Source organism: Pocillopora verrucosa, chromosome 3 (assembly GCF_036669915.1).
Source record: "Pocillopora verrucosa isolate sample1 chromosome 3, ASM3666991v2, whole genome shotgun sequence".
NCBI classification, from domain to species: domain Eukaryota; kingdom Metazoa; phylum Cnidaria; class Anthozoa; order Scleractinia; family Pocilloporidae; genus Pocillopora; species Pocillopora verrucosa.
This window is the reverse complement of record NC_089314.1, coordinates 4,865,341-4,891,706: the sequence shown is the minus strand read 5'-3', so window position 1 is coordinate 4,891,706 and position 26,366 is coordinate 4,865,341. Positions and strand designations below refer to the sequence as shown.

At 36.8% G+C, this 26,366-nt stretch overlaps 2 protein-coding genes across 3 annotated transcripts; both read right to left on the bottom strand.

The window, feature by feature from the left end:
* Positions 1-816: 816 nt before the first annotated feature.
* On the bottom strand, positions 817-11,473 carry LOC131796563 (metal cation symporter ZIP14-like). The gene is made up of 8 exons (XM_059114162.2): positions 11,076-11,473; positions 8,290-8,461; positions 7,382-7,551; positions 6,833-6,985; positions 5,771-5,959; positions 4,874-5,063; positions 4,259-4,446; positions 817-3,286 (listed from the first exon to the last, which is right to left on the bottom strand). The coding sequence occupies exons 1-8, from the start codon at positions 11,367-11,369 to the stop codon at positions 3,134-3,136; spliced, it is 1,509 nt and encodes a 502-aa protein (XP_058970145.2). The 5' UTR covers positions 11,370-11,473; the 3' UTR covers positions 817-3,133.
* Positions 11,474-18,372: 6,899 nt separating this feature from the next.
* On the bottom strand, positions 18,373-25,279 carry LOC131796530 (bifunctional arginine demethylase and lysyl-hydroxylase PSR). Of its 2 annotated transcripts, XM_059114122.2 has the most exons (10): positions 25,097-25,279; positions 24,487-24,695; positions 23,744-23,896; positions 22,905-23,005; positions 21,681-21,924; positions 21,085-21,230; positions 20,364-20,406; positions 19,663-19,886; positions 19,030-19,113; positions 18,373-18,509 (listed from the first exon to the last, which is right to left on the bottom strand). In XM_059114122.2, exons 1-9 carry the CDS (start codon positions 25,149-25,151, stop codon positions 19,041-19,043), a joined length of 1,248 nt encoding a protein of 415 aa, XP_058970105.1. In that variant the 5' UTR covers positions 25,152-25,279; the 3' UTR covers positions 18,373-18,509; positions 19,030-19,040. The 2 variants fall into 2 exon arrangements, with proteins under 2 accessions (XP_058970105.1, XP_058970106.2); XM_059114123.2 differs by lacking the exon at positions 24,487-24,695.
* Positions 25,280-26,366: the final 1,087 nt, after the last annotated feature.

The following is a 26,366-nucleotide window of genomic DNA, read 5'->3' as shown; positions in this document are numbered from 1 at the left end:
TAACAAAAGTACGCGAAAAATGTCCACGCCAGTTTTCTAAAGTCAAGGTTAGAGTTGTATTCGCGAAAACAAAATAATACAAAGGGGGTAGAGGAAGGGAAAAATTGTAATTTGAAATTTAAAACGAGAGATTTTCTACAGTAATAATTAATAATGGATGACATTCCGAAATACCGTAAAAGATTCTTATCTTTCCGCATTTTGTTCGGAAATTGTCCTTCTTGTGGGTATGATGGTGATGAACGGTTGAGACTCAAACCCCCAAAAGCTATACGATCGAACCTGTACGCGTACACGCTCAAAGAAAAAAAAACTACCAACATTGATTTTGCGAGATAAACATCAAAAAAGATTCTTCTTAGTTTATTTGAGTGGTCCCGCTTTGAGTGACCGTTCAACACAGGTAAAGGACAATACAAACAGGCAGTTGGGACGCAGTAAAGGCAGACCACGGCCGCTCAACAGAGGTAAAAATTACAGACTTTGAAAACCCACCGCTTAATACAAGGTATCCACCTAATACGGTGCCGCCTAAGACAGTTTTGTCTGTAGAACGTTTGACGGCTCATTTCACCCAAATAAGTGAGTAACCTCTCCTAGTCGGGATTCAACCCCTCTTAGATAGCTCCTCTCAGTTAAACGTGCTGACAAACATTGTTTCTCTAGTTTTGTTGTTATCATTATCATTATTATAATTTAGCTCCCTCACTAGATGCGCACATTGTTCCTAGACTCCTGCAGCGGAATCCGAAGGTCTGGGGTACGTTCCTCGTGGAGCCTAAGGATCTTTTCACAAACACTAAATCTCATACTATATGATCAAAACTTCATTTTATTACACGACAAAATAAATCAATCTGAAAAATCTGAAAAATCACCAAAACACCCTAAATATACTATTATATATAATAAGTTTGAGACTAAATAGCCTTACGTAGCGTGGGCGGCTTACAAGAAGCGTGATGCACGACTGTTGAAAACCTCGCTACCTTATCAACTCATAATACCAAATTACAATTACACTGTTACACTCTCCCACCAACGCAGCACCACAGTTTCTTTAGAAGCTTAGCCCCCTTATTTATCTTTTTAAAACCTCCCCCTTTTTTTTTTTTTTTTTTTTAAAGTTAACACTCACTCGTTCGAAATATCTCACTCTTAAATCGTTTTTGTAAGCCAGCCACGCCACCCACCTTTTCCTCGAAAGTGCACAAGAATTATTTAATAAACTTGCTCAGTAACATATTCATTTAACAAAGGTAAAATTTAGATTTACAATGCGTAAAGGTTTGGGGTTAAGTAAGTATATCGAAGGCAAATAACTTCCCCACCCTCAACCCTTAGCTCCCGTCTCCCTGCAGAATTTTTCAGCAATCATTTGTATGTAATTGATGGGCGGAGCGTATTTTCGCGAGTTTTAAAGTTCGTGGCCTGAAGTCAAGCGCTCCTTCATATGGAAAGGAACTATTGTGTTTTCCTTAAGCTTCAATCTGTGACAGTCTCCACTGATTTGAGACATTTTATCCTTTCGAGAAAGAATCCTTATAGTATAACGAATAGTGTGAAATGAGTAAGTACACGAATTAGAGTTTTCAGAAATGTAAAGAACACACATCCCCAATTGATTCTACAAAAAAATACTTCGTATGGAGAGTTTTTTCTTCAATAAATACATATAAACCGCAATTCAAAGAATCGATATCCGAAATTATTAAGGTTAATAAGAACAACCAATGCTGAAAATCACATATCAAGGTTAAAAAGTCAAAAAATTGCCTGGCTGAAATTGTAATTGGCAAATAAAATTTCCACATTTCACTAGGCATAAGAAACGTTTAAATATTCGTTACAATTATTCTTATCAATAAAAATAAATTGTAAAATTCATAATGTAATAGCAGATTCTCGTATCTGCGAAAAGCAAAGAACACTAACGCCCAGCTAGAAGCACTGATAATTTTTTTTGGTTAAACTAAATGACAATTTGCTCAAGGCTACCGTATCCTTCCAAAACAATTCTTTTTGCGATAAAAAAATTACTTTAGCGATAGGCCAATGGAGCTAAAAAAAAATTAATGAAATTGTTAGCTAGAAGGCCTTCAATCAGTTCAATAGCTGGTGAAAGTTTCTTTTCCCAGGTTACAGTGGAAGGGGTAATAGTGATTAAACACAACACCTTTCTCCCAAAAAGGGAGCGCTCTACGTATGTCTGCTGCGTCTTGCGCGGAAGCACGGTCAAAAGTGTGCGCATGTGAGAATGTAGAAAAGGCTAACAGCCATTCAAAATGGCGGCTTGGTTTTCAGTTTGTAAATGACAAATTGAAACAACCAAAATTTATAATTTCTTGGTATAGCTCGAAACAAAAATAGAAAATTAACTGAATTTTTCTGTAATTATTATTTTGTTCGAATGAAAAAGCACAACTTTTCCTTTTCACTACTACTGTTTCCTTCCGTAAACTTCAGGGAAAGTTTCACTTTTTCTTTGCTAATTTTACGAAACATTGATTGTTACTCTTGTTTCCTCAGCGTACATTGGCCGAAACTGATCAAATAGCGCATGCGTGACGTCTGACCGCTGTGAGGGAAAATACATTGTTTTACTACTACCTAATTGGTCCGGAAAGGAGCGTAAGTCTTTTTTTCTGAACCAGTCACTGAGCGATATCTTGGTAAGACCATCTATAGCAAAGCAGACAAAGGCCGATACAATTCCGATTGCTTACGACCCTCGTTTTAATTCCCTCCGCTAGAAACGTCTGATTATGTGTCCAATAATTCTCAACATACTTTGAGATTTAATTTTATCCCGGTTCAGTTTTCATTTTCTAATATTTTATATTCTTCATCAGTCAGTTACACGCGTTTTAATGTTCAAGCACAAATAAACAAACCTCTGAAAATGAAACAGGGATAAATTTCAACCACAAAATAAACTTCCTCTTCAGTCATTATAACCGCGGTTTTAAGAACCCTGACTTTGTTAGTATTTTCAGTACAAAACTCATGTAGTTTAAAAACTTAACAATTTCACTCTAAGCACCCCAAGTTATTCTTGTAAGTCAACATCAATATTTGGCGAGACTTAAAAAAACAGGCTCACCCAAAAAAAATTGATTGTGTGATAAATATCTTACACCACTGAAATCTCCTCTCCATACTGAGCCAAAATAAACATGACTAAAAAACCAAAGATCATGCCAAAATTCTGAAGGGCAAAAGTCTTGAGATTCTTGTGAATGGAACTTTGACCAATCTTGACGGACATCTCAGAGGCTTCCTCCAACTGTTAAAAATGATGAGCGTAGTAAATATTTATTTAACACAGACAAGTACTTATTGTCATTATGTAACATCAATTCATACTTATCAAAATTATTCATGAAATCACAATTGCATGCTACAACAGAGCCCATCAAGACTCAAAACTGATCAACCAAGTTACTCATCCTCTGCTACAGAGCTCTCAATATGATTATACAACAGCAGAAGGTACAGTGCTAATAAAGTAAGCTGTTGAACCAATCCGCTGCGCGCGCTACTCTTCTCCATCTGCTTTGCCTCTCCCACCTTATGGGAAATGAGCAGAAAGACTTGGCAGAGAAGAAAAGCAGTTGGATAATAAATAATTTAAAAGACATTTTGGTGTGTAGTATCGCAAGGTATTTTCAGTGGTTTGTATTTTGACTTGCCCTTCCTATTGACAGAAATTGGTATATTTTAGGATAAATAAACCATTTCCTCTTTATCTGAAATGCTTGCTTGGTGATCAGGAAGAGGCGGCTTATGTAGCTACTTCCCATAATTTAAGTAGATTGTTAAACCAGAGTAAAATCCCATTTTACTCAGAACTGCAGCCCTAAAGGAATTAACTCCAAAAAAATTCAAATTAATCTCTTCCCAACACTTCCTAAACATCCCTTCCATTACTATTCTCCACAAGGACATCCAAATTTCAAATTCTTGAGACAATACACAACCTAAATAACCAGAAAAGCCTGGCTTACAAAAATAAAGGCTTGCAAGAGTTTAACCCTTTAACTCCCATGTGTGACCAAGACAGAATTTCTCCTAACAATATTAATACATTGTCAACCAGATAAGTGATAAGAATATAGCAAAATATCAATTTGGGGATAACAAGTTGATCCAATACTAACTTCTCTGAACTAACATTATAAGAATTGTATGGTTGACATTTAGAAGAATTACAAATTTGATCTGGGAGTTAAAGGGTTAAAAGGAACATAGTGTTTACCATGTCAACCAAAGCAATGTAGATGAACATTCCTCCAGCAAGGGCATAGATCCACTTGACTGCTGATGTTGCATACCCAAGCAAAAGTCCAATAATCAGTCCTAAATAGCATGCACATGCTGAAAGGAAGTTAAATCCCATGGCCATTTTGTAAGTCATGCCAGCATTGAGAAGAACAGCAAAATCCCCTAATGGATAAATTTGAGAATGATATGAGAGGCTGTTAGGCTAATATTTAAAGCTAAATCTCCTTTTACTTAGCCTACATTTTTAAAACATGCTATAATTTTAGGGGAAAGGCTTGTAGCTGGTAATCAATTGCATAATGTGACCATCATCATGAGGGATGCCCATCTAAAGTGACTCTGATGATGGCTGGTGAGTCACCGTTTCTGACAGCAGTTGTTTTAAAGGCTACTTGAGTCCTACTAATGTGGGGTTCCTGGCAAATTATGCAAATCTTGGGAAAGTTTAAAAAGTCTAGCATTCAGCCATTTGAGTGTCACTCAAATGTGGGTTCTTGTAGTACTTTTTTTTATTAAGGATAACTCTACAATGAAACAGTACTGAGAGAAGTTCATTGACCTATAATGCAGAAAAGAGATAAACTACTACCTAGTTCATGAGGCAATTCTTCACAGAATATAGCCAGAGCTGTGCTGAGGCCAACAAATGTTGAACTGGAGAAAGATGCACCAATAGCCAAGCCATCTATAAAGTTGTGAAGTCCATCCCCTATGATAATCATCCACGCAACAGGAGCAACTTTCTTTTTTGGTGATGATGTGCCACTCCCTTCAACAAACTGCATTATAAACAATATCACTTCACATTAAGAACTCCCATATTTCCAGAAACACTTTCAAGCACTAAAATTACACAGAAGTTCAAGATTGCTTTAGTCTTGCTTTACTTTGTAATGGTAGAGGTGATAATAGTAACAACCATAATCAGAGTAGTTATAATAGCATATTTGTAAATAAGTTACTTGCTTAGAACAAAGATGGCCATAATTTTTATTTTATACCACATTTCCTTGAATAAGCACTCATGCTCTAAAAATCACTCTTTCCCAATTAAATTACCATCCCCACCTTCCTTGCTTTCTTAATGGTAGTAACACGAGAAAAACCAGTTTCTTTGGCCACTTTATTCAAAACATTTTAAGCTTCGACTGCAGCAGAATCAGTACAGGACAATAGTTTCTTTCCTGTTTCAGTTACTTCTATCTCCACAACCTTGAAGAGTTCCTTCACGCGTCTTATCTGTTCTCATTGCTAAGCTAACTCAATAAACCCCCAATCAATGAGGTGCCCTCCTTTCAAAAAGCATGACTTCTTTAAACTGAAATTTTTAATGGATGCCTGGGTGCTTCTTCAAGGAAATACTGTATCTAATTTCAAGAAAACTGTTTCAAGCAAGAATATGTATGTAGGTTATATCAGTAATAATAATGAAAATAATAATGATAACAATTTATGACAAATAAGGCACAAAAAGATGTAATTAAACCTTCTGAGAATCCTCTGAGGTGCCATTTTGTTTGGCACCATTTCCACAGACATGTACATCTGGTAACTGTTGGCTCAAGCACATGGCATGACTATGGTGACCATCTAGGTTGACATTGTAGAGTTGAAGTTGAACATCAGCGATTCCTGCACTAGGTAGGTCACTCTTTGATACTGCTGTTGCCGTTCCCTTGGAAATGAGATTTTAAGTTTTCCATAAAAAAATTTGTTATCAATACAATGTCTCTTTGCTCAGTTTTGTAGCAAGCAACAGCATTCAACAAAACTGCAATATGCTGAAACTGACTGCAAATCATTCATTATCATACTGATAAGTGAACCTTAAAAGTAGCACTATAAACTGTGGAATTAGTATCATAAAAATTGGCACCTTTATTTTGGTGAAAGGTATCAATTTGTTGAGCAGTGTTTGACAGTCATGCAGCATGCTGAGCTGTCTTTAATTCTGGGTGTTTATGGTCTTAATGATGATATAACATTTCACAGAGTGTCCTTCTTCACTCTTTTTCCTCTTCCTGGTGACTAAAATTTTTACCCTTAGTGTCTATGACCTTTGGTATCTATTTCAGTTTTCCAAATGGTGACTTGATTGGAAAACATGAGCTTGGAATCCTGAAAACAACCATTCTTAAGGGCAAAGATGACAAGTAATTTGCTCAGTTAGTTTATTGGTAAATCCTAGACTACAAAATTTTACACATAGATTCTTTTCACATGTACATCAGTATTAAACTCCTTCATCTCAAACAGGTTTTCCCTTCCTTTAACTATATTACATTATCACGTAAGGCCTAAATGACGCAGTTTTATGTTTCTGTGCTTTGATAAAACTTCTGCGTAGATCAGAACTTTTATTGTTAAAACTTAAACCCTAAGGTCTAAATCCTATCTTTAACAATCTCCCTAGGGTGTAACAGAGATAGAGTACATTTAAAACCCAAGAACCCATTCCTGAATCACTTACAGTTGGAAGTAAGAAACATGCAGATTAAACAAAATTGTCAGAACATTTGCTAAGTTAAATATTCATCATTTGACATACCAGTCCTTCTTCATTTTCACATGAAGACTTCTGCTTGAACCTGACAATCATTTTCATGATGTATTCCAAGAAAAAGAATAAGTAGACACCAGAGGCAATCACCAAACACTTCCATAGATATGTTTTATCACCATCAGTGCCGAGGCCAAAGGTCTGTTAGAAGAAAATGTACAATAAAATGAACTCTTCTTGTTAAAATCACAGCAATTTCTACAAGGAATCTAAATAAATTTTTACATGCTTGTCTTAGGCTTGTTTTTATTTGTATTGCATTTTTTATTTTCATAGCTTTTTTGTTGAATTATTTTTTACATTCTATTTTCAAAGGACCCCATTGAAAAGCATTTGTAGTGCTGATGGCCTCCTCTTTAAAGATATATTATATCTTCATTATCATTATAACCAATCATGCTTTAATTGATTACCTTGAACAGTGAAGTAGAGTTACAACATTATAGAAGTTTTCAGGGGAAGAATGGTAAAAAAATATCAATTTTATTGCAGTGCACAAAGGCTGATCAATATCGATATTTTGTAGTTAACACTTACGTGTGGAATAAGATGAAAGATTCCACTGCCACTCAATACACCAACAGCAAGAGATACCATAAGTAACAAGAGAATCTTATAAAATGATTGGTTCATAAATGGAACAACAAAGGCTCCAAGTAGAGAGGCGCAGCTGATTATTGTTACCGAAAAGAACCCATATCCCCAGGCTGAAAAAAAATAAGACATGAGCCTTAAAAAAACAATAGAAAATAATTGCAAAAATAACTCTTTAATAATTTCCACCTAGAGACGAATATTATAAATTTCTTCTGTCACAAAAAAAAATCCCTTCACATGATGTTTTCAACAGTGTTTTCTCTTATGTCAAGCAAGACATGTAAAACAACAGTTTGGTTTGAAAGAAAACTCCACTTAGTCCTCATCTGGTTGATTTTCATAGCATCACCGCAAGAATACTGGTTTGGATGTAATCAATTATTGAATTCCAAGGAGGGGGCAGCTATATTTCACTATTCTGTGAAGATGTTTCACCTTTTATTGAATCATGCGCACTACTTTGGTGAAATAAAGTATCCCAAGAGCTTTCCTAAACCAGTTCTCTGCAGCTGAGTAAACAATAATTCAAGACAACATTTGGCTAAAAATTTTCAGACTGCTATCCAATTTTTCCCTCAAAAACTTGCCATTTTCCTAACAGAATTACACTTATTTTCAGACTAAAAATTTAGCAAGAGTGTGATATACACACTGTGACAGTATCTGTATGTTCGTGTATATGTTGAACAGTCAAGTGGTTCTTCTTTGTTCAATTTTAATTTTTTCCAACCAGTTAAATTTATGTTCTCTTTTGCCTCTGATTATCAGAATCTTTAGAGAAAAAGTAAAATGAAAACATAAGTTAAGTTTGTTGGAGAAAGATTATTTTAGACAAGATACTTAATTACCTTGAGCCCTTCCTTGCTTCACCTCTTTTTTCTCTTCTTCATTTCCTTCTGCAAGGCAAGCCTTGCTTTCAATTTGTTCAACTATTGCTGGACATATTTCTTCAAATCTTCTTGGACTTAAGCCGATAGACTTGACGTTAAAGATTTCAAACAATACTTTGGCTGAATAGCACTGGATTGAAACAAAAATTAATATCAAAATGTCAAAGTACAGTTGCAATTATTATTAATACTTCAAGAAAAGACAAAAATTATTCACACAAGCTCCTGTACATTGTAAGCATGTCACACATTTTGCCCAGACTTACAAAATCATTTTGTGGGGGGGAGGGAAGACTTTCTTTCTTAATTGTGAAAGGTAAAAAAAATTGATTCATTATTCTCTTAGATGAAGAGAAAAAGTGTAAAAAAGTAAACCTTTCTTTTTTCCTGCTTCTACAAATTCTGAAGGAAAAAAAAAGGGCATCAGCCAAAAGAAACAGTTTGAAAAATTTATGAAATTTTCTTCTAGACTTTTTAAGTGTAATTCATTCTTTATATTTTCCTTACTCTCTACCTATCCACATAGCCATGAGATTAGGGGAGCAGGGGTGCTGCACAACTTTAATCCTTTATGTCCCATAAGTGACCAGGACAGAACTTCTCCTTACAATATCCAAACAATATCAAGTAGACAAGCAGAATATTCATGAAAATAGAAAAAAATATCAATTGGGGGACTATAGATCAATCCATTTACTAAATTCAACAATAAACATCATAACAACTGTATGGCAATTAGGGTAAGGAGAATTACTACTGAGATCTTGGGAGTAAAAGGGTTAATTCCTGCTTCCTGTTAGTTCCTATCCTTGCTCCAAGGACTCTCCTCTGAGTTTTCCAGATTTCCTCTCATCAGGAAAAATCCGCAATTCAAGTGATTCAAACTGATTAAGCTAACAATAAACTAATTTTTTTTTATATCTGTATTTGTATGTCTTTTTTTTTTTTTTGAGAAAATATAATTCTAAAGGTTCAGATATTGGATAAAAAAAATTATTGAAAGAACAGTTATGAGACCAAGCAATATTTGGTAAGGAATACCTGATATAATGTTCACAAGGAAAACTAACATGTAGCAAGTATTGTCACTAGGCTGTCTTTTTAAAAAAATTTCTACACAAGCAAAAATCCTTTGGATATGATTGCCACATACATGTACAAGATTGGTGTCTTACCAGTAAGCACATGACTTATGGAACAAAAGTTTGAGGAGGTCATATGAAATAATATTCTTTACACAAAATGTAATTTTCCAGTCTAGTGTGTAGTCTTAAAGTTCACATAGCGATATGAATTATAAGAGCCAGTAATAATCTGTTGTGAAAATACAAATAAAAAAAAGGTTGAACTCTTCAGCACATGACTCATGCAATATAATCTCAAGAAAGTCATTTGAACCAATCATCACCCTGCATTAGATATCACCAGTTACCCACAAGTGATCAAGACAGAATTTCTTCCAACAATATCACACAGAGAAGTGATGAGATTCAAGAAAAATATCAATTAGGGGATCATTAGTTGATCACACATCAAATTCTCTGAACTAATATCCTTAAGATCTCTATAGAAGACAGTAAGGAGAATTTCAAGTGAAAGGGTTCAGTGTACAGTCTCTAAGTTTAAGATCCAAAGTAAACGACAATATTAACAATCAAAAACTGCCACATAAATATAAATTTAAAAAAATTTGTTTGCATCATCAGGGCATGACCTTCACAATTACACCTCAAGGTAGTAGTCAGATGGTTCATATATCACCTATTGTTAGTGTGCAGTCTTGTGCAGTTTTGACTATAATATCGATTAAAACTTTTCAATCCAAAACCACCTTGAATCAAATAAATAAATATACACTTTAACTGAGACTTCATGTAAATTTGTAGCTCTCATGATTTCACATTAACGGCTTTTCAAGCGATACTCATTAAATATCGGAACAAAGCAGTTTCCTAAGTTGAAGAGCGCTAATTAATCCACTAGCCAAAATGTCACGTCATGTGGAAGCACGACTACTGAAATCACGAGTTATCTTCCAAAGGCTATATCCAAACCAAACTTATATCTACAAATGTATTAAAGGAGGATTAGTGTACAGTGCAAAGAGATAGAATCACTGCGGTACCTTAACTTTCATTAAATGGTCTATGCCACGTGTGAATGCATTGCCACACTAGGGAAGCCTAGGCAAAGCCCGCATGTTAAAACATAATTAGTAACAACTTCAACCTCAAATGATAAATTTTCGATTTAGTACCACATTTCAACTGTAAACCGTAAAATCTGCACATATTTATCAGGAGATCCACTTTAAATGACTTATTTGTAACCTCAGTTCTATTTTTCCAGTGATCTACAGCTACCCTCGTGAGTTGTTTGAACATAGAGGATGGAACACGAAAAGGTCTTTCTTTTAAAAACATAAACACATTATAGATAATTAAGGCAAGTTAGACCATCTCGTTTTATGAGGTTAGTTTCCTGAAATATACGACTTCCTTATGATCTAATCTTTTGATTGATCGCGAAGAATTTAATCACGACTGCGGAGTTCAATTGTTTGATCGTCGGAGAGGAGACACAAAAAGGGGACTTTTCTTCAAAATAGTAAATGCAATTCATCTTTAAAGTAAGTTGGAGAACTTCATGCTAAAACCGAAGACTACGATTCACAAACAATACATTTCATAGCTAAAGTACTAGTAATTTAAGAGAATCCCAGGCTGCTTCAATGGAAGGCCTACCTTAGGATATCCGTTTTTCACTCCATTCTCCTCCGCCAATTCAGCAGAACTTGTGGTTTCTCTTGAAATAGAACCAACTTTAAGTACTTTCAACAAAGAGCTGAACTCTGCCTGAGTCATCACCGATTTATTCTTTCCATATCTCTCGAACAAACTATCAACAAAAGATTCTGGAGCCGGTAGATCATTAACGCTTCGAGCGTCCTCATGTGAAAGAACGTGAGAATCTGTTCTTTGAATCGAACACAAAATTGATAAAAAGGTTATGAATTGGTGGAGTATGATTAAATCCATTGGGAAGCAGTTCGACCAGCAACAGAAACAGTCAAATATTCCTCATGAACAAGTATGTTCCATGCACATGAATGTCATAAGAAAGACCTGACACGTGAAACGTCTTTGAGTTGCTAGATGAGTGACGTTACAGGTCACGGTGAACCAACTTTGGTATCCAAGCCTCTTAATTAGATCTCATTCCCAGATCTCCAGACAGAATGCCACTGTTCCTTCGAGTGACAGGGGGGAGGGGGGTGGGGGAGGGGATGGATCTTCTTCATGTCACAGTTGTTTAGGAAATTAGACATGTACTAAAAGCCCATAACAGCAAAACGAAATGACCGAAATGAAACAAGCGAAACGACCAAAACGAAACGACCTTAACGTGCAAAACGAAACGAAACGAAACAGGCGAAACCACAGTCTATAGTCCAATTTGGCAGATGGCGTGACAGCTTAAGCTCAGCTCTATGCTCTATATTCTCATAGAGCACGCTCTTTCAACCGATCACAGCGCGCGTTATATCCGAACTTTATTATAATAATGAACTAGAATGAATGCCTACGGGTGTCAGGCGTCACCATAATCGAAAAGAGACGAATGTGTCGGTTCTACTCCTGATCAAACTCACGGGGAAATTCAGTAATCTCTCGATTGCCATCGACTTTGCGTAAGGCGTCGGGGAAACCTTAACAAAGAAAAAAAAGAATCAATAAAAAAAATCACTGTCAAAGACGTCGATGAATACCGTTAACTGTTTCTTCCTCTCCTTTCCGTATATGCTTTGGTATTCAATATGGCTGGCTTCCGTCCTAGAAACTACGTACAAGTGTTAAATTATAGTTTCAACTTCTCGCGAGGTGGAAAAAAATATAGAAATATAGTTTTGTGGGACGGCCTCAATATTTAAAAGCCTTAAACTGTTCACTCTAGGGCCACAAAATAATCAAGACTCCATAAAACGAATTATGTCAAATAATAGAGAGTCCTAAAATCGTATGAAAAGTTTGAAATTTGCTTTTAATTAGCTGTGGTGCAGATGCGAATTAATCGTTCAAGTACTCAACAAAAAATAAATTCTAAGCAGGGTACAGAAATGGTTCATAAGTTGTAAACTGATAAATGTAAAAGTGCCTTATTTGTGGTGCCGAATTTATCGTTTATAATCACTTATAAAATTCCGAGGGTGTAACTCAATGAATTCAACAGAAAATATCTAGGCGGGTTACAGAACCGGATTCACGAATTTTAAACACTCAGATAATATGAAAAAACCTGCTATTGAATTTGAAAACTGTAAGCAACAATTATTTACGCTAACCATTTGCTTATCAGCCAGTCTTGTGAGCACAGTACCAGGCCCCATTTCAATACACGATCACAGCTCGAACATGCACTTAATTCTTCCAGTTTCAAACGACGATTAATTAGAAATTTTTAAATTTATTTGGGCCTTAACGTGGGAGAATGCTCAAACAAAACCCAATTTACTTCCTATCCTTTCTCGGCTCCCTTGTAGTTTGGTTCCTCTTTGTTGTTGACCTCTTTTCAGTCTGTTTTCTGGAGCTCTTTGTCTTTCCTTCTCACGTTGCTCTTCGCTAGTTATTCGCCGTTTTGTATTAGTCTTCTCATGTCCGCTTTGGTATTCCTCTTAGCGTGTTTCGACCTGCTTTTTGCGTTGTTTCTCGCTCTCTTTGCCATTTTCCCGACTCGCTAGCACCTTAATACTTCTTGCTCTCTCTGTTTCAGCCTATTTTAACCCTAAACGCTTTCACCAGAAACTTGAATTAAAATGATTTCTTTCTATTCAACATAGCTGATAGCCGCTTTAGCTATGAGTATTGTTGCTTTGTATTTTGATTAGAAATTTCAAATACAGAGAATCGATGATGTTTTCAACTACCAACTAATCAGTATGATTTCCCGCTAAAAACACGGGTTATAAATTCTTTTCTTGCGCGGCTTCACATCTACTAGCCCACGTGAAGCCATCGTGTAATGCCTAACTAGGTGCTCGTGGTATGCTGCCTCAAGGCTCGGCATTAGGGTATGCGCCCTTTATCACTTTGTGTCTGAATTAGTTTCGTAAGGCGCACTCAGTTCACACGTATGGGGCTTCAAAGTTACGCACGAAATCGCGCGTGTGCAAAATATTCTCCTTCTTCCTTTTACCTACGTTAATGCTAGATTTAAGCCCGTAACGCAGGTGGCCTTACATGCTAAAGGAAGCACCTTGTACCTTGTACACCAAACTAAATCTTCTCGGCTAGATGGGTTACTACTACTCTTATAATATGGGGCTACGCTAAGCGCGCGAGCTCCGCTACGATCGATAAATCTAGATGGGTCAAAATATGAATTCAGAAAACCCTTAACGGCTCGTACACTTGTTAGCGATCCTTGAACCATCATCTTCTCTAACCTCAATACAGGAAATTATCGTTTCATGAGTCACGAAATTTGACATGCCAATTTTACTTTGTATCTGTCTTATTTGCGTTAGTTTCTCCCATTTGACAAATTTAAGCATCTAATTCGCGTTAATTTCTACAACTGGAACGTAAGTACTCCTTCAGTTTGCGTTCATTTCAAACATCTCAACGAACAAGAGCGTTTACTTTTAATGGTAAAATGGGCTTTCTACTTGCCTTTTGAATGTCGATTAAAATAATTTAAGAACAAGAATGCTTCAATAGTTCTTCGAACCGATTGGATTTCGCTTTTAATTTTTTTGGTTTGTTTGAAGCTCTGATACAGTCATTTCCCACGTGTAACGACTGTAGGTGAAATCCTTAAAATTTCGTAGTACAGATAGGTAGATATAATTCAAAAGAGCTTTTGACACAAACGCACTAAGCTACATTTCTAAACCACACCTTTATTCAGTGAAGTATGGTAATAATTTAAGATTCGTTAAAAGTAATTTGGATTGTACCTATACAAATCAAGAAAAAATAGTCAAGTTGGACTAAGTCCCTCTAACTTCGAAATTCAAACAAATATGAGGTAATCAAGAGAATATCATGGTGGCAACTGGTTAAGAGTTTGTCTTTGAGTCACCATTTAACTAAACCCTCCATTCATATCTGCAATACTGAGACCTCACGTCAGGCTCTGCAGGTATTTTACGTCTACGAAAGAAGGAAGAATATACAAAGAAAAGTAATCAATAATATATATATATATGCAACCTGAAAGATAGTTATGAGAGAGACTTATTCACACTTCATTATTTCACTCAGAGTCGGTATCTCGTGCAGGATCAAGCTCGTTTGCTTTGCGCGCAACCCACGTCGAGTGAATCATGTCGGAGCTAAACGGTTATCTCAGCCTCGTGAACTAGGTACTGACTTCAGTTCTCTCTCACTTCCAAACAGTTGTTGCGTGACCTATCCGTTGACAGTTATATGGACAGTTATATGGACAGTTGAAAGCAAAACGAAAACGCTCGTGTGGGTGAAAACATTCTGCTTTGTTTGGCTTGAGACGAAAACGGAAACTTAACAACACGCATTGGTGTGGTTGGGGCCTGAATCAATGTCTCCCGATTTCAAAGAAGCAAAAAGAAAAATGCTTTAAAATTGCGTTTCTGAGATTGAAATAGGAAATATTTTAAGAGCTTGCCACTAAAGTAATGTTGTCAGTACCTGACATAACGACACCTGTGCTCCTAGGGTCGCATTGTAGCGTCATTTAAGTCAGTTGTATCCTTACTACTCCACAGTCTCTCTCCTACTGCAAGAGCACGGGGCCTGGGATCAACGCATGATAAAAATTTACACCAAAATTGTTTCCAAATAATAATAATAATAATAATAATAATAATACTTATGATAACAATAACAAAAAAAGATTAAAACAAATTTTTAAAAAAGCTTTAAAGTCCAAAAACCATTTGAGATTTCAAACCTGGGGAATGCAAATGTTCAGACCATAAAAACATTTCTGCCGTTTAAATTGAGAGTGATCTAATCAAAATGTAGAAGTTGACGCTAACATTTGTTAAGTTTAAAACTGGCAAGAAATGTAACTTATTTTGATATTCAGCTAATATTCAATAATAAGAGTGAGTTAAATAATTGCACATCAAGAAATTAAATAAAAAATAAGTGAATACACATGTAATTGCTCAACAATCCCATCTAATCTTGATAAACAACTTGACTGGATGTTTCAAGACTTGTTAAAGAAAATAAAAAAATAAAAAACAAAATAAAAATTTCATATTTGAGTATATTTCCTTATTGTTCTGTCAGCTAATCTGCTCTATCTTGATAAGAATATTAAGTGAAATATAGCTCAGCTAGCTTAATCCTTAAACTCCCAAGATCTTATTGTTAATTCTCCCCTCCAGCCGCAAGACATTTCCTTGTAAACTACTGAGGAGAATTTGGTGTTAGTTCTTCCTGATAAGTTTGAGTGTTCTCATTACTAGTTGCTGGATAATGGATTGATTTTACAGAGAGAGGTTACATGCTAATCACTTCTGAAAGCTAAGTTAAAGGGTTAATTTTAAAAACATGAACTTTTGGTCGTCTTCAATTAAACACATAATCTACAAAATCGATCAAATCGGCATCAAGACTTAATCCCCACGATATCAACGAACGCAATTAATTCAACTAATTTATTGTTGTTTTTTTCGCTACCAAGTTCCTACCAACAGCGTAACTCCATTTTCTGCATATAAAATACACACACAACCCACAATTCCTCCATTCAATCTGTCGAAGGGCTAACGCTCGAACGTCAGCTTTGAAACTCTTAACGGTGGCCAATTTACGTCATTAAATTACCTTGTTAAGGCCTATTTACACGGCACGACTTTGTCGCATGCGACAAGCTTACGACAGGCCTACGACATGACTTAAGAGTCGTAAGCGAGTTGTAGGTTTGATTTACACGAAACAATTCGTGTCGTAAGCCTGTCGTAAGCTTGTCGCATGCGACAAAGTCGTACCGTGTAAATAGGCCCTTATACTCTTCCAAAGACACAGCCCCTTTATTCATTTGTTTGCGTCATAGTACGTTAGCTACAAAATAAATGGGTTAATTACCTGTTGAATGTTGGTTGCGTTCCCACTTAGACAAACTAGGTTTCAGTAGCTCAATACAAGAGGTCTTAAAATGTTAAATTTCATCAGTTATCTGCAAGTTAGGTGTTTAGCTCTGCCCTGACCCGCTTGCGGAGCAAAATACCCGTTGCTTGAATATTAGGATATCTTCAAGTGTTGAGGAATATCAATAAACTTGGCCGTAGATTGGACTCGCAAAGCATGCAAAGCGTGCAAAGCGCTTACAGTAATAACTTTTGTATCTGTTTACAAACATAAGTTTGGTCGGTTTTCTAAAGTATGGTCGATTTTGCTGTCTGGAAACTGCAATTCCTGACGTTATTCCCGATTATTACCGCGGTAAAGTTTCACTTATTACGCACTCAGTTATCATTTAAGATAAACAACTCCATATTAGGAAGTAAATTCTGATTGTCTAGTCTCACGCTCTGATAAAGCTCAGCTCACGGACATAAATAATCGCTTCAGGGCTATAAGCTTCTGATAATATATAGATTTAGCCAAGCCTGAAAGCGAAGCTCACATTTTTTTTTCCCGCACGTCTCTCCAACAAAACTAAAGCCCCTACTATGGATAAAATGCGTGGTAATATTAATGGATTTTCATTCGCAACTTCTCCGTGTCCGTGTAGAGGACTGATTATAAGATAGTGCCCGTGGTATATTTGGCCTCGCATGCTAAAAGTCGCACCTTGTACGGTCGGTCGTACGGTCGTACATCCAAATTTTTTCGGCTTGATGGGTTACTACTATTTTGTATAATTATGGGGCTACGCCCTGCGAGCTCCGCTATTATATAACAGGTTGAATTTACACGCCTTTTTATTGATTCATACTTATGATCTAATGGACGACACTCGCACCCTCCCCTCCAAAGGTGGCGGGGGAGCTCCCTTGCCTCTGTTTCACTTTAGGGGGGAGGGTGCGGCTACACGTAAGCTACGTCTCTGGCTAAACTTGTTTATTTTAGATATGAGAAGCAATTCTGGTCACTTGAATTCAAAGGGCTTCGGCCGTGACATGTTTTTGACGACGCGACCAACTCAGAAAGGCTTAGCAGATTTTCAGCGGTGATTATCGATATCCACGCTCTCTTTCAAAAACGTTCAGACGCAAAATCTAAGGAACAGAATAAATAAAAGAAGTTATCCTGACTTGTTTGGTCATGTCACTATCTGGAGCTAAGTGAGTAACGAAAAAAAATTACTTTGATATTGTCAATCAGTGTTTCAGAGAAAGAAATGATTTTGTTTATAATCCATCAAATATCTTTGCTCGCTCGTGATTGGTCCAAACGCATCACGTGATCGAATATGCCAAAGCTAATTTTTCAACGTGAATACCGCAAATGTACCTCTCCAATCCGAAAAAAATTATCTAACGACTAGATTTGTCTTGCAAATCTGAAAGCATGAATTCAGTGCACCCTGAAAACTTTCAAGCCCTAAATTTCATCAACGCCGCAATAAAGCTACACACAGTAGGAACAAACATCATTCTCGAGCATTTAAGCAGTTCTGTCACATTAGATGATGAAAGGGAGATGAGATGGGGAAGGGAATCAAAATGGGGAAAATTTCTCACCAGCAGCAAGCATAAACCACATGGAACAAATTTACGGGCTTTTAAGTAACATCACATCAAACACCGTGGCAATGAAAAAGCAAAACGGATGCGTGGTGGGTGGTTTGTGATTGTTTCCTGCCGCAAAAACAAGCGGTGAAGCTATGAGAAGAATAGAAAGGAAAATGTTGACTTAAAATTCAACCCTTTTGACGCGCCATCGCCTTCTTGTTTCCATTCTACAACTACAAAACTGCCACCCAAGTAGGATGAAACAGCAAATAATTATTTTTCTTTTTGTTCCTATGTAAATCAACTTCAAGAAAAGTGGGTCAAAGAGTGATAGCCCGTCATATGCGAAAAACAAAAGACAGAAAATAACGTTCGCTGTTTATAGAATCAATTTATTGACGTCTTTGAAATCTTTTCGTCCACGATTGCTGCATCGAGCTTCTGAAAAAAATGTTCTACGTTCCAGTATGGGTGAGCATCTCATTTCGCCGGGAACATCCTGAGCAACCTAGAGAAAGAAAGTACATACCGAGGAAAAAACAGTTCGTGAAGATGGGACCTTTCTCGCCTTGTTGCTTTACTGCACCATTTGAGATCATGCAACGAGATGATGGGAAAGACCAAAACGATTACTGAACTTTTCAACCATTTGAATTCTCAAAGAAAATAAAAAAAAGGATCACTAGGATTGCTATTATTACCAGGATTACTATGTCAGAGGTAATCCAGGATTGAAACCTCGTAATCGTGTAGAGCGGCAATAAGGTCGGTAACCAACGAGAGAGCAGTATTCATACCACGTGAACGATTGGTCATCAACATGGCGCTTTGATGTGTAGCGCAATCTCCAGCGTCATTAGTGGTCACACATGCAAATGAACGCCTAACTGTCACGCAGGGAGTTAAATAAATCATTTGTCATATAAGTTACAAATATTTACTTTGACCTCTGATTGGCTCCTTCTGATATCAACCTATTTCTGATTGGCTATTGTGAGAATGTCGGGTTTAACACTTTAATCACTCACCTTAAGCACGGTCATCTACCACGTTTTGGGGAGCCTGGGCCTAAATTTTCTTCCCTTGATGAAGGTGGAGAATTCTGCTTCGGCCTACAAAAAATGAGATCAATATTTTAAAATCTCAGGCACACGAATTGAAAACGCGGAGCAAAAGGTCGTTGCATAATTGTAGGGTCCGTTATCGTTCAACATTTTTCTCAAAATTCTTTGCAAATTCAGGTCTCATGCAAAACATACACAAGGTAGACGCTAGCCTGGGACAGAATCTTGGTCAGTTCTGACAAGCAAAAAAGAGGTAAACAAAAAACAGCGGGGTACTTATAAAGGGTGACAGTCTCGTTTTCGTCTTGCTCGCCCCGCTTTTTTGCTCCACATCCACAAATCGAGAGCCTGGCATGGGCAAAAACAAACAGAACACAACAGAAGAGCTAACTAAATTCGAGAAGAAATGACTTCGCGCTGAAGGAAATCCGCATTTAGTTCGACTTCCAAGTTATTCACTAGGCAATTTTCCTCCAAGAAGAATGGTTCAAGGTCTCACAAAATGAATTTTGACGAGGCTTGAACTCAGACCTCTCGACCGGGAGTTGAGCGCGCTGACCACTGGGACACCCACGGCTCTTATAATTCATTACTCACCGCTTTCTTCTCCGTTTGTCACCGTGTGACGGGCTGTGCTTCTGTTTCTCCCGACACCTGTCTTCTTCTGAATCTGTTGTCTCAGACTCTGATGAATCACTAGAGGACGATGACGACGAAGACGACGAGGAGGAAGAGGCCGACGAGGACGAGTCGGACTGGACACCAGTGGGTTCATCAATATGCACACCGTCTGCTATCTCTGCTATCTCCGGTCTTTCTTTCTATATAAAAATACAATGAATCATATTAGTACCCTGGGAGGGGGAGGGGGTGGGGGGGGGGAGGGGGGCGGATCTGTCTAAACACCCCTCAAAACACCCTTCTCCAGAAGAAGGTTCCCAAGCAGATCACCGAAGGATTCATCTTCCGTTTCCTCTCAGCCGAGTGAGGATCACGAATTTGGCGCGAGTCGAGTGCGAGCAAAAGGCACAAGAACGTAAAATAAAAGGAAAGAGAGGATTTTAAAAAGCAACTGATGGCAGGTGGCGAGGGAGGATTTCTAAAACAACACAGCTAACATTCTTATGAGAAGTTTTAACGAAAAAGAAAAAAGAGAGAGATGAGGTGCGATCTCTAAAACCGAGAGAACTAGACTAAGCCAAGTTCTTTGAACAGTTGTATGACAACCTAAGAAGTTTTGAATGACAACCCTGTGTAGATAACTTTAAACCCAGTAAAAAGCTTAAAATTCAACATACCTTTAACCTCTTGTACCATTTTTTGGAGAGTTTAGGCCTTCCTCTGAAAAACGGAAAATACAAAAAAAAATTATTTGATGATCATAACCAAATTTTACTCACAACATCATCAACTTTATAGCAAAAAACATGAAAAATTGCAAACCACAGCATACATAGGTTCAATGGCGATAAGAACACATGCAAGAGGAAGCTTTGAGACACTTTCAACCTCAACATTTTGTCTGGTCATATTGATAGAGGTTTGAGGTTTCTAGTACTTTGAATATCCAGATTTATCCAGACAGAAATCAGGAAAATATTTCAATTCTTATCAGACTTAAGAAAGTAGTTATTAGATTGTGGGAAACATCTAGTTTTTGGGTTGATACATTATGCAGAAAAAAAAAGAGAAAACACATCCAACAAGAAATTACTATAAGTAGCCATCCTTTTCACACAGCACATTATTACTCCATTTAGTAAACTTTCAGTTTAGAAAAGACTAGGAAATAGATTTGTCAAACAACCACAGAACCCTTTGGTGCAATCTACTGGGCTGCCAAGGAAGAGCACCAATGTAAAAGAAATTTCCCACTCGAGCTGCCATTCGAGAATTCACAGTCTTACCCAACAAAAGACAAAACTACCTTTAACCTTTACAAGCTAATAAAATTAAGGTTGATTAAGGTCTATTTATGAGTATATTTTTACAATAAGAATTACACAAAACAAGCAATACCTGACTGTTTTGTGCCAAACAATGTTAAAATTGACAGGTGAACAAAAATTCTGCGTGACAGCAATTGTTGTGTCCAAGTTTATCACTACATGCCACCATCCACCTGGAATGAACACAGTTTCTCCTGGGCAGTGAAGGATCTCGAGCTTAAAAGGGGAAAAATAATGTATGCAGGTAATCATAAGCTTTCTTACTGTTGAAGAAAAAACTTATGTAAGTAACACATTATTTAAAAAACATGCTTGCCCTGTCAATGAAGCTGATTTCCACAAGGGGCATGTGGTTACAGAAACTGAATTTAAAATCTAAACAACTAGATTTTCACCCTTCGACTTTTAAGATCTGATTGTTAATTCTCCCTTTTAGCTGATACTCATTTCCTTGTAAATTAGTTATGAGAGCTTGGTGGTGGATCAAGATAGCAGCTTCTACCTGATAAGTTTGAATATTCTCATTACCTGTTTGCTGAATAATGTATGGATATTATTGGGAGAAGTTTCATGTTAATCACTTCTGGAAGTTAAAGGGCTAACAAGAACAATTAAATTTTAAAAGAAATCATCTCCTGAAAATGAGAATGTGTGTGGTATTCTTACTGGTTTATACTCCTCAGGCCAGGAGGGAAGTTGAGTCTTGGGAAAAATTTTGGTGAACCATGTGACGGCCTCATCTCTTTGATCTCCACCCTCTGCACTAGTGACTTTTAAAAGATCCCTGGGAACATTTGTTGGGAACAGTGCCCAGCGTTTATGTCCTGATACAAGACTGTTCCATGCACTTGTTCCCAGAGGATCTATGTGAATACCAGTGCCTGATCTGCCTGGACCCATAACAAACCATCTGAAAAACAAATTACAGAAGCTCTTGATGAATCTGATGACTCATTACTGCTGGATTCTGATTTCTGCAGCATGAAGCAATTCAGTGTATTGCTACTCCTCCCAGGCTGGGAGCTGAGCTTCTGCTAATGCTCCCCTTTTCCTGTAATTCCCTAAATACAGTGTAGCTTCCCCAACACTCTCCTGGTACCCATTAATGATCCTGAGGGGAGTGGGGGGGGAGTGAGAGTCGAGCATCTTACTCAAAACACAATGACTTAGTCAGAGCTTGAACATATACTTCCGGAGCCCAAGTTGTTCACAAAGTGGACAAGACTATCCACTGGATAAATCGCTATCCAGTAGATAGTGCAGTATGTTTTATTAGCCCTTATCCACTGGATCCATTGAATAGCATTATCTGCTCCTACAACAACTTAGCCCAGAACAAAAAACATCAGTCCACTTATTCTACCAAGTAATCATTTAGTGGAATATAGTCACCAAACTATCAATAAATCGATAACTCTGAAATACACCAGCTGATTACTCTATAAGCTGATTTGTGCATTTTGATTGGATCTTACATGTACTTGTGATCTATTTAAGGACAGAGGCATAGATGACATCATCATTAACAGCATTTTACTTCTTTATTATGATACAAAACCAACCTATTCCATGTTATCATAGGTCTGTTTCATATAAGATCACAGAAGATGTCACAATGTGGTAAGAACATCAATGACACACTCAGCCATGCCTTGTGTACTTGTGTATCACTTTTTTATCTTAACTCATTTTGTTGTCATCTATGACCTATTACTAACACATACATAGCAACATGGAATCTATTTGTCATATACACACCACTATAAATTTTACGTTAATTTTTACTAATAACACTCCTTTTCATCATTACATAGGTAAAACAAAAACAACAATAATTTCATATACTTGGTATTTGACTCATATTGTAGTATAATAATTTATTAGTTATACCTATAAGGGGGTCTTCTTTTTTCTCCAGCAAATCTAAAGAGATCATCAGCAAAGAACCGTGGAACCTCATAATCAATCAACAATCTCTTCTTCTCAGCATGCTGCAAAAAAACAAACAAATTGTTTATCTAACCATGTTTGGACCTATCCTTTAGTGTAAAATTAGTCTTCATACATTTGTATGCATGTTGGTAAATTACGTAATCTGCAAATTTTGGTAACATTTGTATGAAATGTTGTAGTTATTATCATGGTGAGGTAAATAAAAAAAATACTGCAGTTTGCCTCTCAATGAAGCCACTTCACATTGTTTTGTTACCATGCTGTTTGTCTTCATAAAGTAGTGAGGTTGTTAACCCTTTGACTCCTAATAGTGACCAGCATCTAATTTCTCCTTACAACATCACTCCTGAATCACACAATAAGGTCACAAAAATAAAGGAAATGATAACCAGCTAAAGAAAGTCTTGATTGTTATTCAAATTATTCTCAGCAACATCTTAGAAAATGTAAGGAGAACAGTATGGAGAATATGCATACTGATGTTAGGGTATAAAGGATTAATACCTTCCCTTATGATGATCTGAGTTAATGGAGGTCATCTTTTTACGTTCTACAACCAATCACAGCTGATAAAAATCAATCAATCACAAAGGGTGGAGTCATATGACTAGTTCACCCCAGTTCCTGCCAAAAAGCAGCTGTTCACACTTGAAAAAATTACAACCACATCAGAAGTGTCTGCATTGGGTAGACAAACAATTATAAAACCCTACCAATAGTGTACTTTCACACAGTTATCTACTGGCCTGCTTTAAAAAAAATATGCATCACTTTACCTCACCAAAGGAACTGTCAAATATATACAATGGACTGTCATCTGTTTGATGTGCCATATACTCAGAGTAATATTTCATTTTCATTTTCACAGCATAGCCTTCATCATCTTCACCAACTTTAAATTTCTGATGTCTGTACTTTTTTACTAGTCTCTATGATTGTAAATCACATATAGGTATGTTATAGATAAGGATATGAATAAAATATCAATGAAAAACCAACATGTAACATAAAACACAAAGGGGAAGTGGAATGGTCCATAATCGGAACAAACCAACATGACAGCAAGAAAATAATAATAATGTTATTGATCAAGTCATGCCTATTCTCTCTTTTAAGAAAGGAAGGAAAGCTTATATTGCTTTCACAGTTAAAAATAGAAAGTTGGGATATATTCTGAGGAAAAAAGGGAGGTTTACTACAGATCAGAGCACATGATAGAGGTCCTTAAATAGACTGATATTGGTAATAACTGAAGTTAAAAAACTTGAGTATTGGTCATCATCTGAGTCAGGGGTATGTCAGCAAAATACTTTGTAAGTATTTTGTTATCATGCAAATTTGTCCCAATGCTTTTACCTGTAAGATTCAAATGTTATTTTAAGTTTTGACCACTAGGTAAAGTTAGGTCTTTCTGCTTGATTTTGAGTAAATAGTTGCTTATTAAAGGGTTCTAGTAAGGGCTTGACACCTTTCCAGCAGAGAAGAAAACTCCAGAAGTATTTTATTTGATAAAAATCACCTCTGTTGTCCACTTTCTCATTGATTTCCAGTGATCCATCGCATGTGTCAACACAACAGGAATTCTAGGTTTTTCATATCTCTCTACAAACTCTGATTTTGAAATCTTATTGCAGTCCAGACGAGGAACATTGTCTCTGACACTTGCAAGACTTGTGTCAAATGTCTCCATATAATTTAATTTTGTCCAGCCATTTTCTCCTTTCAGTTCTAGTACACAAGATCAAACGCCCGTGATGAGTTAACAAGCTTAAGAAAATGCGATCTACACATTTTGCAAATATTTAAATAAATTCTGAACTGCAACGCTAATTCTAATCACATTTATATTCTAAATATGAACTGCATTAAGTTCATTATAAAGATCCTAAATAAATTTATGTAAACTTCGGCGGTTCTACTTTCATTTCAGCCAATTAACATCGATAACTTATTGACCTCGCTTTGTACAAACTCAGTATATTTATAAATAAAACACAGAAAACAAAGAAGTTATTAATTGTAAATTTGAAAATAGTAAACTAGAGAAGAAAAAAACCAAAAGGCATAGAGAAATAACAAAATTGAATGAAATAAATGATCGAAGATTACATGACAGATTGTCTCCGCACCTGCTCTAGCCTTTCGCTTAGCAACGTCGACTCTTTTTTGTGTTTTTGCATCCATTGATATAGGCTATTGAAAAATAAAACTTGGCATACACTTCTATCTGCCTGCCATCCGATTTTCTACCTTGCCCCGAAAAATTGGGGCCAAAACCCACAATGTTCCCTTCAAATGTCACACGTCCGACCAAAAGCGGAAAGGAGCTTAAAATCAGCGGTCAGCAGTTTCTCGTTATACCCAGTACCTCACCGATCGATGTTTTCCGCTGGTCCTCTCTAGTCCCCAGCTTGTCGCTTTGTTACCCCCTGATAAAAATTCTTTTCTAACAACTAGAAAGTCTAGGATCCTAGATTTCCACGAGCTTGCAAGACATTCTTATGAAAACTCGTAGATTTTAAAAGACAAATTGTTGTGGGAAATGGACTTACTGTTGATATAGCGAGGCATCGCCCAAGAAATCCATTCTCTTTTCGTGCTCGTCTAGTATTTGGCCGCTGACAAGAACTAATTTACAGCTAAAGAAAAATGAATAAAAGAGTGTTGTTATTTTATTAAGAGCGCATTCCAATTTTCAGTCACTACGTACTCCTCTGTCGGCTCAGGGTTTGAAACAAGCCCCCCAAAAAATTATAGTTTCGTGATCACTCACAATTATGGGATTATATTGTATAAATAACTAAGAACTTAATCATTAAAATCAAGCTTTCTGTCTAAGTTATCAATTTTTTCATATTTCAGCAGAGACAACGGAGAAATTCAGGAAATTACATCCGAAATTGGATTAAGTAAATTCGGCTAATAATCTCAAGCAGGAGCCCGTAAGTAATAGCTCCTGTCTCAAGAAGTTCCTTCAACGACGGAAATCTCAGCGCCAGGAATAACCCTTGAAACCAAAATTGGATCGGAAGTTTCAGTTTAACAGCCTTTTCACTACACATCTGTTTTTCGAATTTATTCCGTCAACGAAGTTGTTTGTAGGGACTGAGGATAGTGGGGTGGGGGCCGGTGCATACCCCTAGGGGGAAGTAAGAGCTTCAACCTTATTGATCGTATTGTAATTTAACAGGATGCATGGCATTTATTGAATTATTGTAAATTCGCTGTGACCATAGTCTGAGAAAAACTCCCTTTTTTTTTTGTCCGAAAACTGTAAACTTTGACCTCCACTCAGCCAATAGGGTCGCAATCATCCAGCGTATCGCGCTTTTCTAAAGAGACCTTACCATCTCCTCTCACTATTTTAAGAAACTGGTAGTCTAGATTTACATATTACAC

What these genes read in the sequence shown, in the direction of transcription:
- LOC131796563 (XM_059114162.2), bottom strand. Translation starts at nt 11,369, where the DNA reads ATGGATTTAATCATACTCCACCAATTCATAACCTTTTTATCAATTTTG. An exon ending in GTGAAAATGAAGAAGGACTG is followed by an intron (nt 5,960 to 6,832) that starts GTATGTCAAATG and finishes CTCATTTCCAAG; the next exon opens with GGAACGGCAACAGCAGTATC. An exon ending in CCTCAGAGGATTCTCAGAAG is followed by an intron (nt 5,064 to 5,770) that starts GTTTAATTACAT and finishes TTTATAATGCAG; the next exon opens with TTTGTTGAAGGGAGTGGCAC.
- LOC131796530 (XM_059114122.2), bottom strand. Translation starts at nt 25,151, where the DNA reads ATGGATGCAAAAACACAAAAAAGAGTCGACGTTGCTAAGCGAAAGGCT. An exon ending in TAAGCGAAAGGCTAGAGCAG is followed by an intron (nt 24,696 to 25,096) that starts GTGCGGAGACAA and finishes CTTGTGTACTAG; the next exon opens with AACTGAAAGGAGAAAATGGC. An exon ending in GGCCTGAGGAGTATAAACCA is followed by an intron (nt 21,231 to 21,680) that starts GTAAGAATACCA and finishes TCCCCTTTTAAG; the next exon opens with CTCGAGATCCTTCACTGCCC.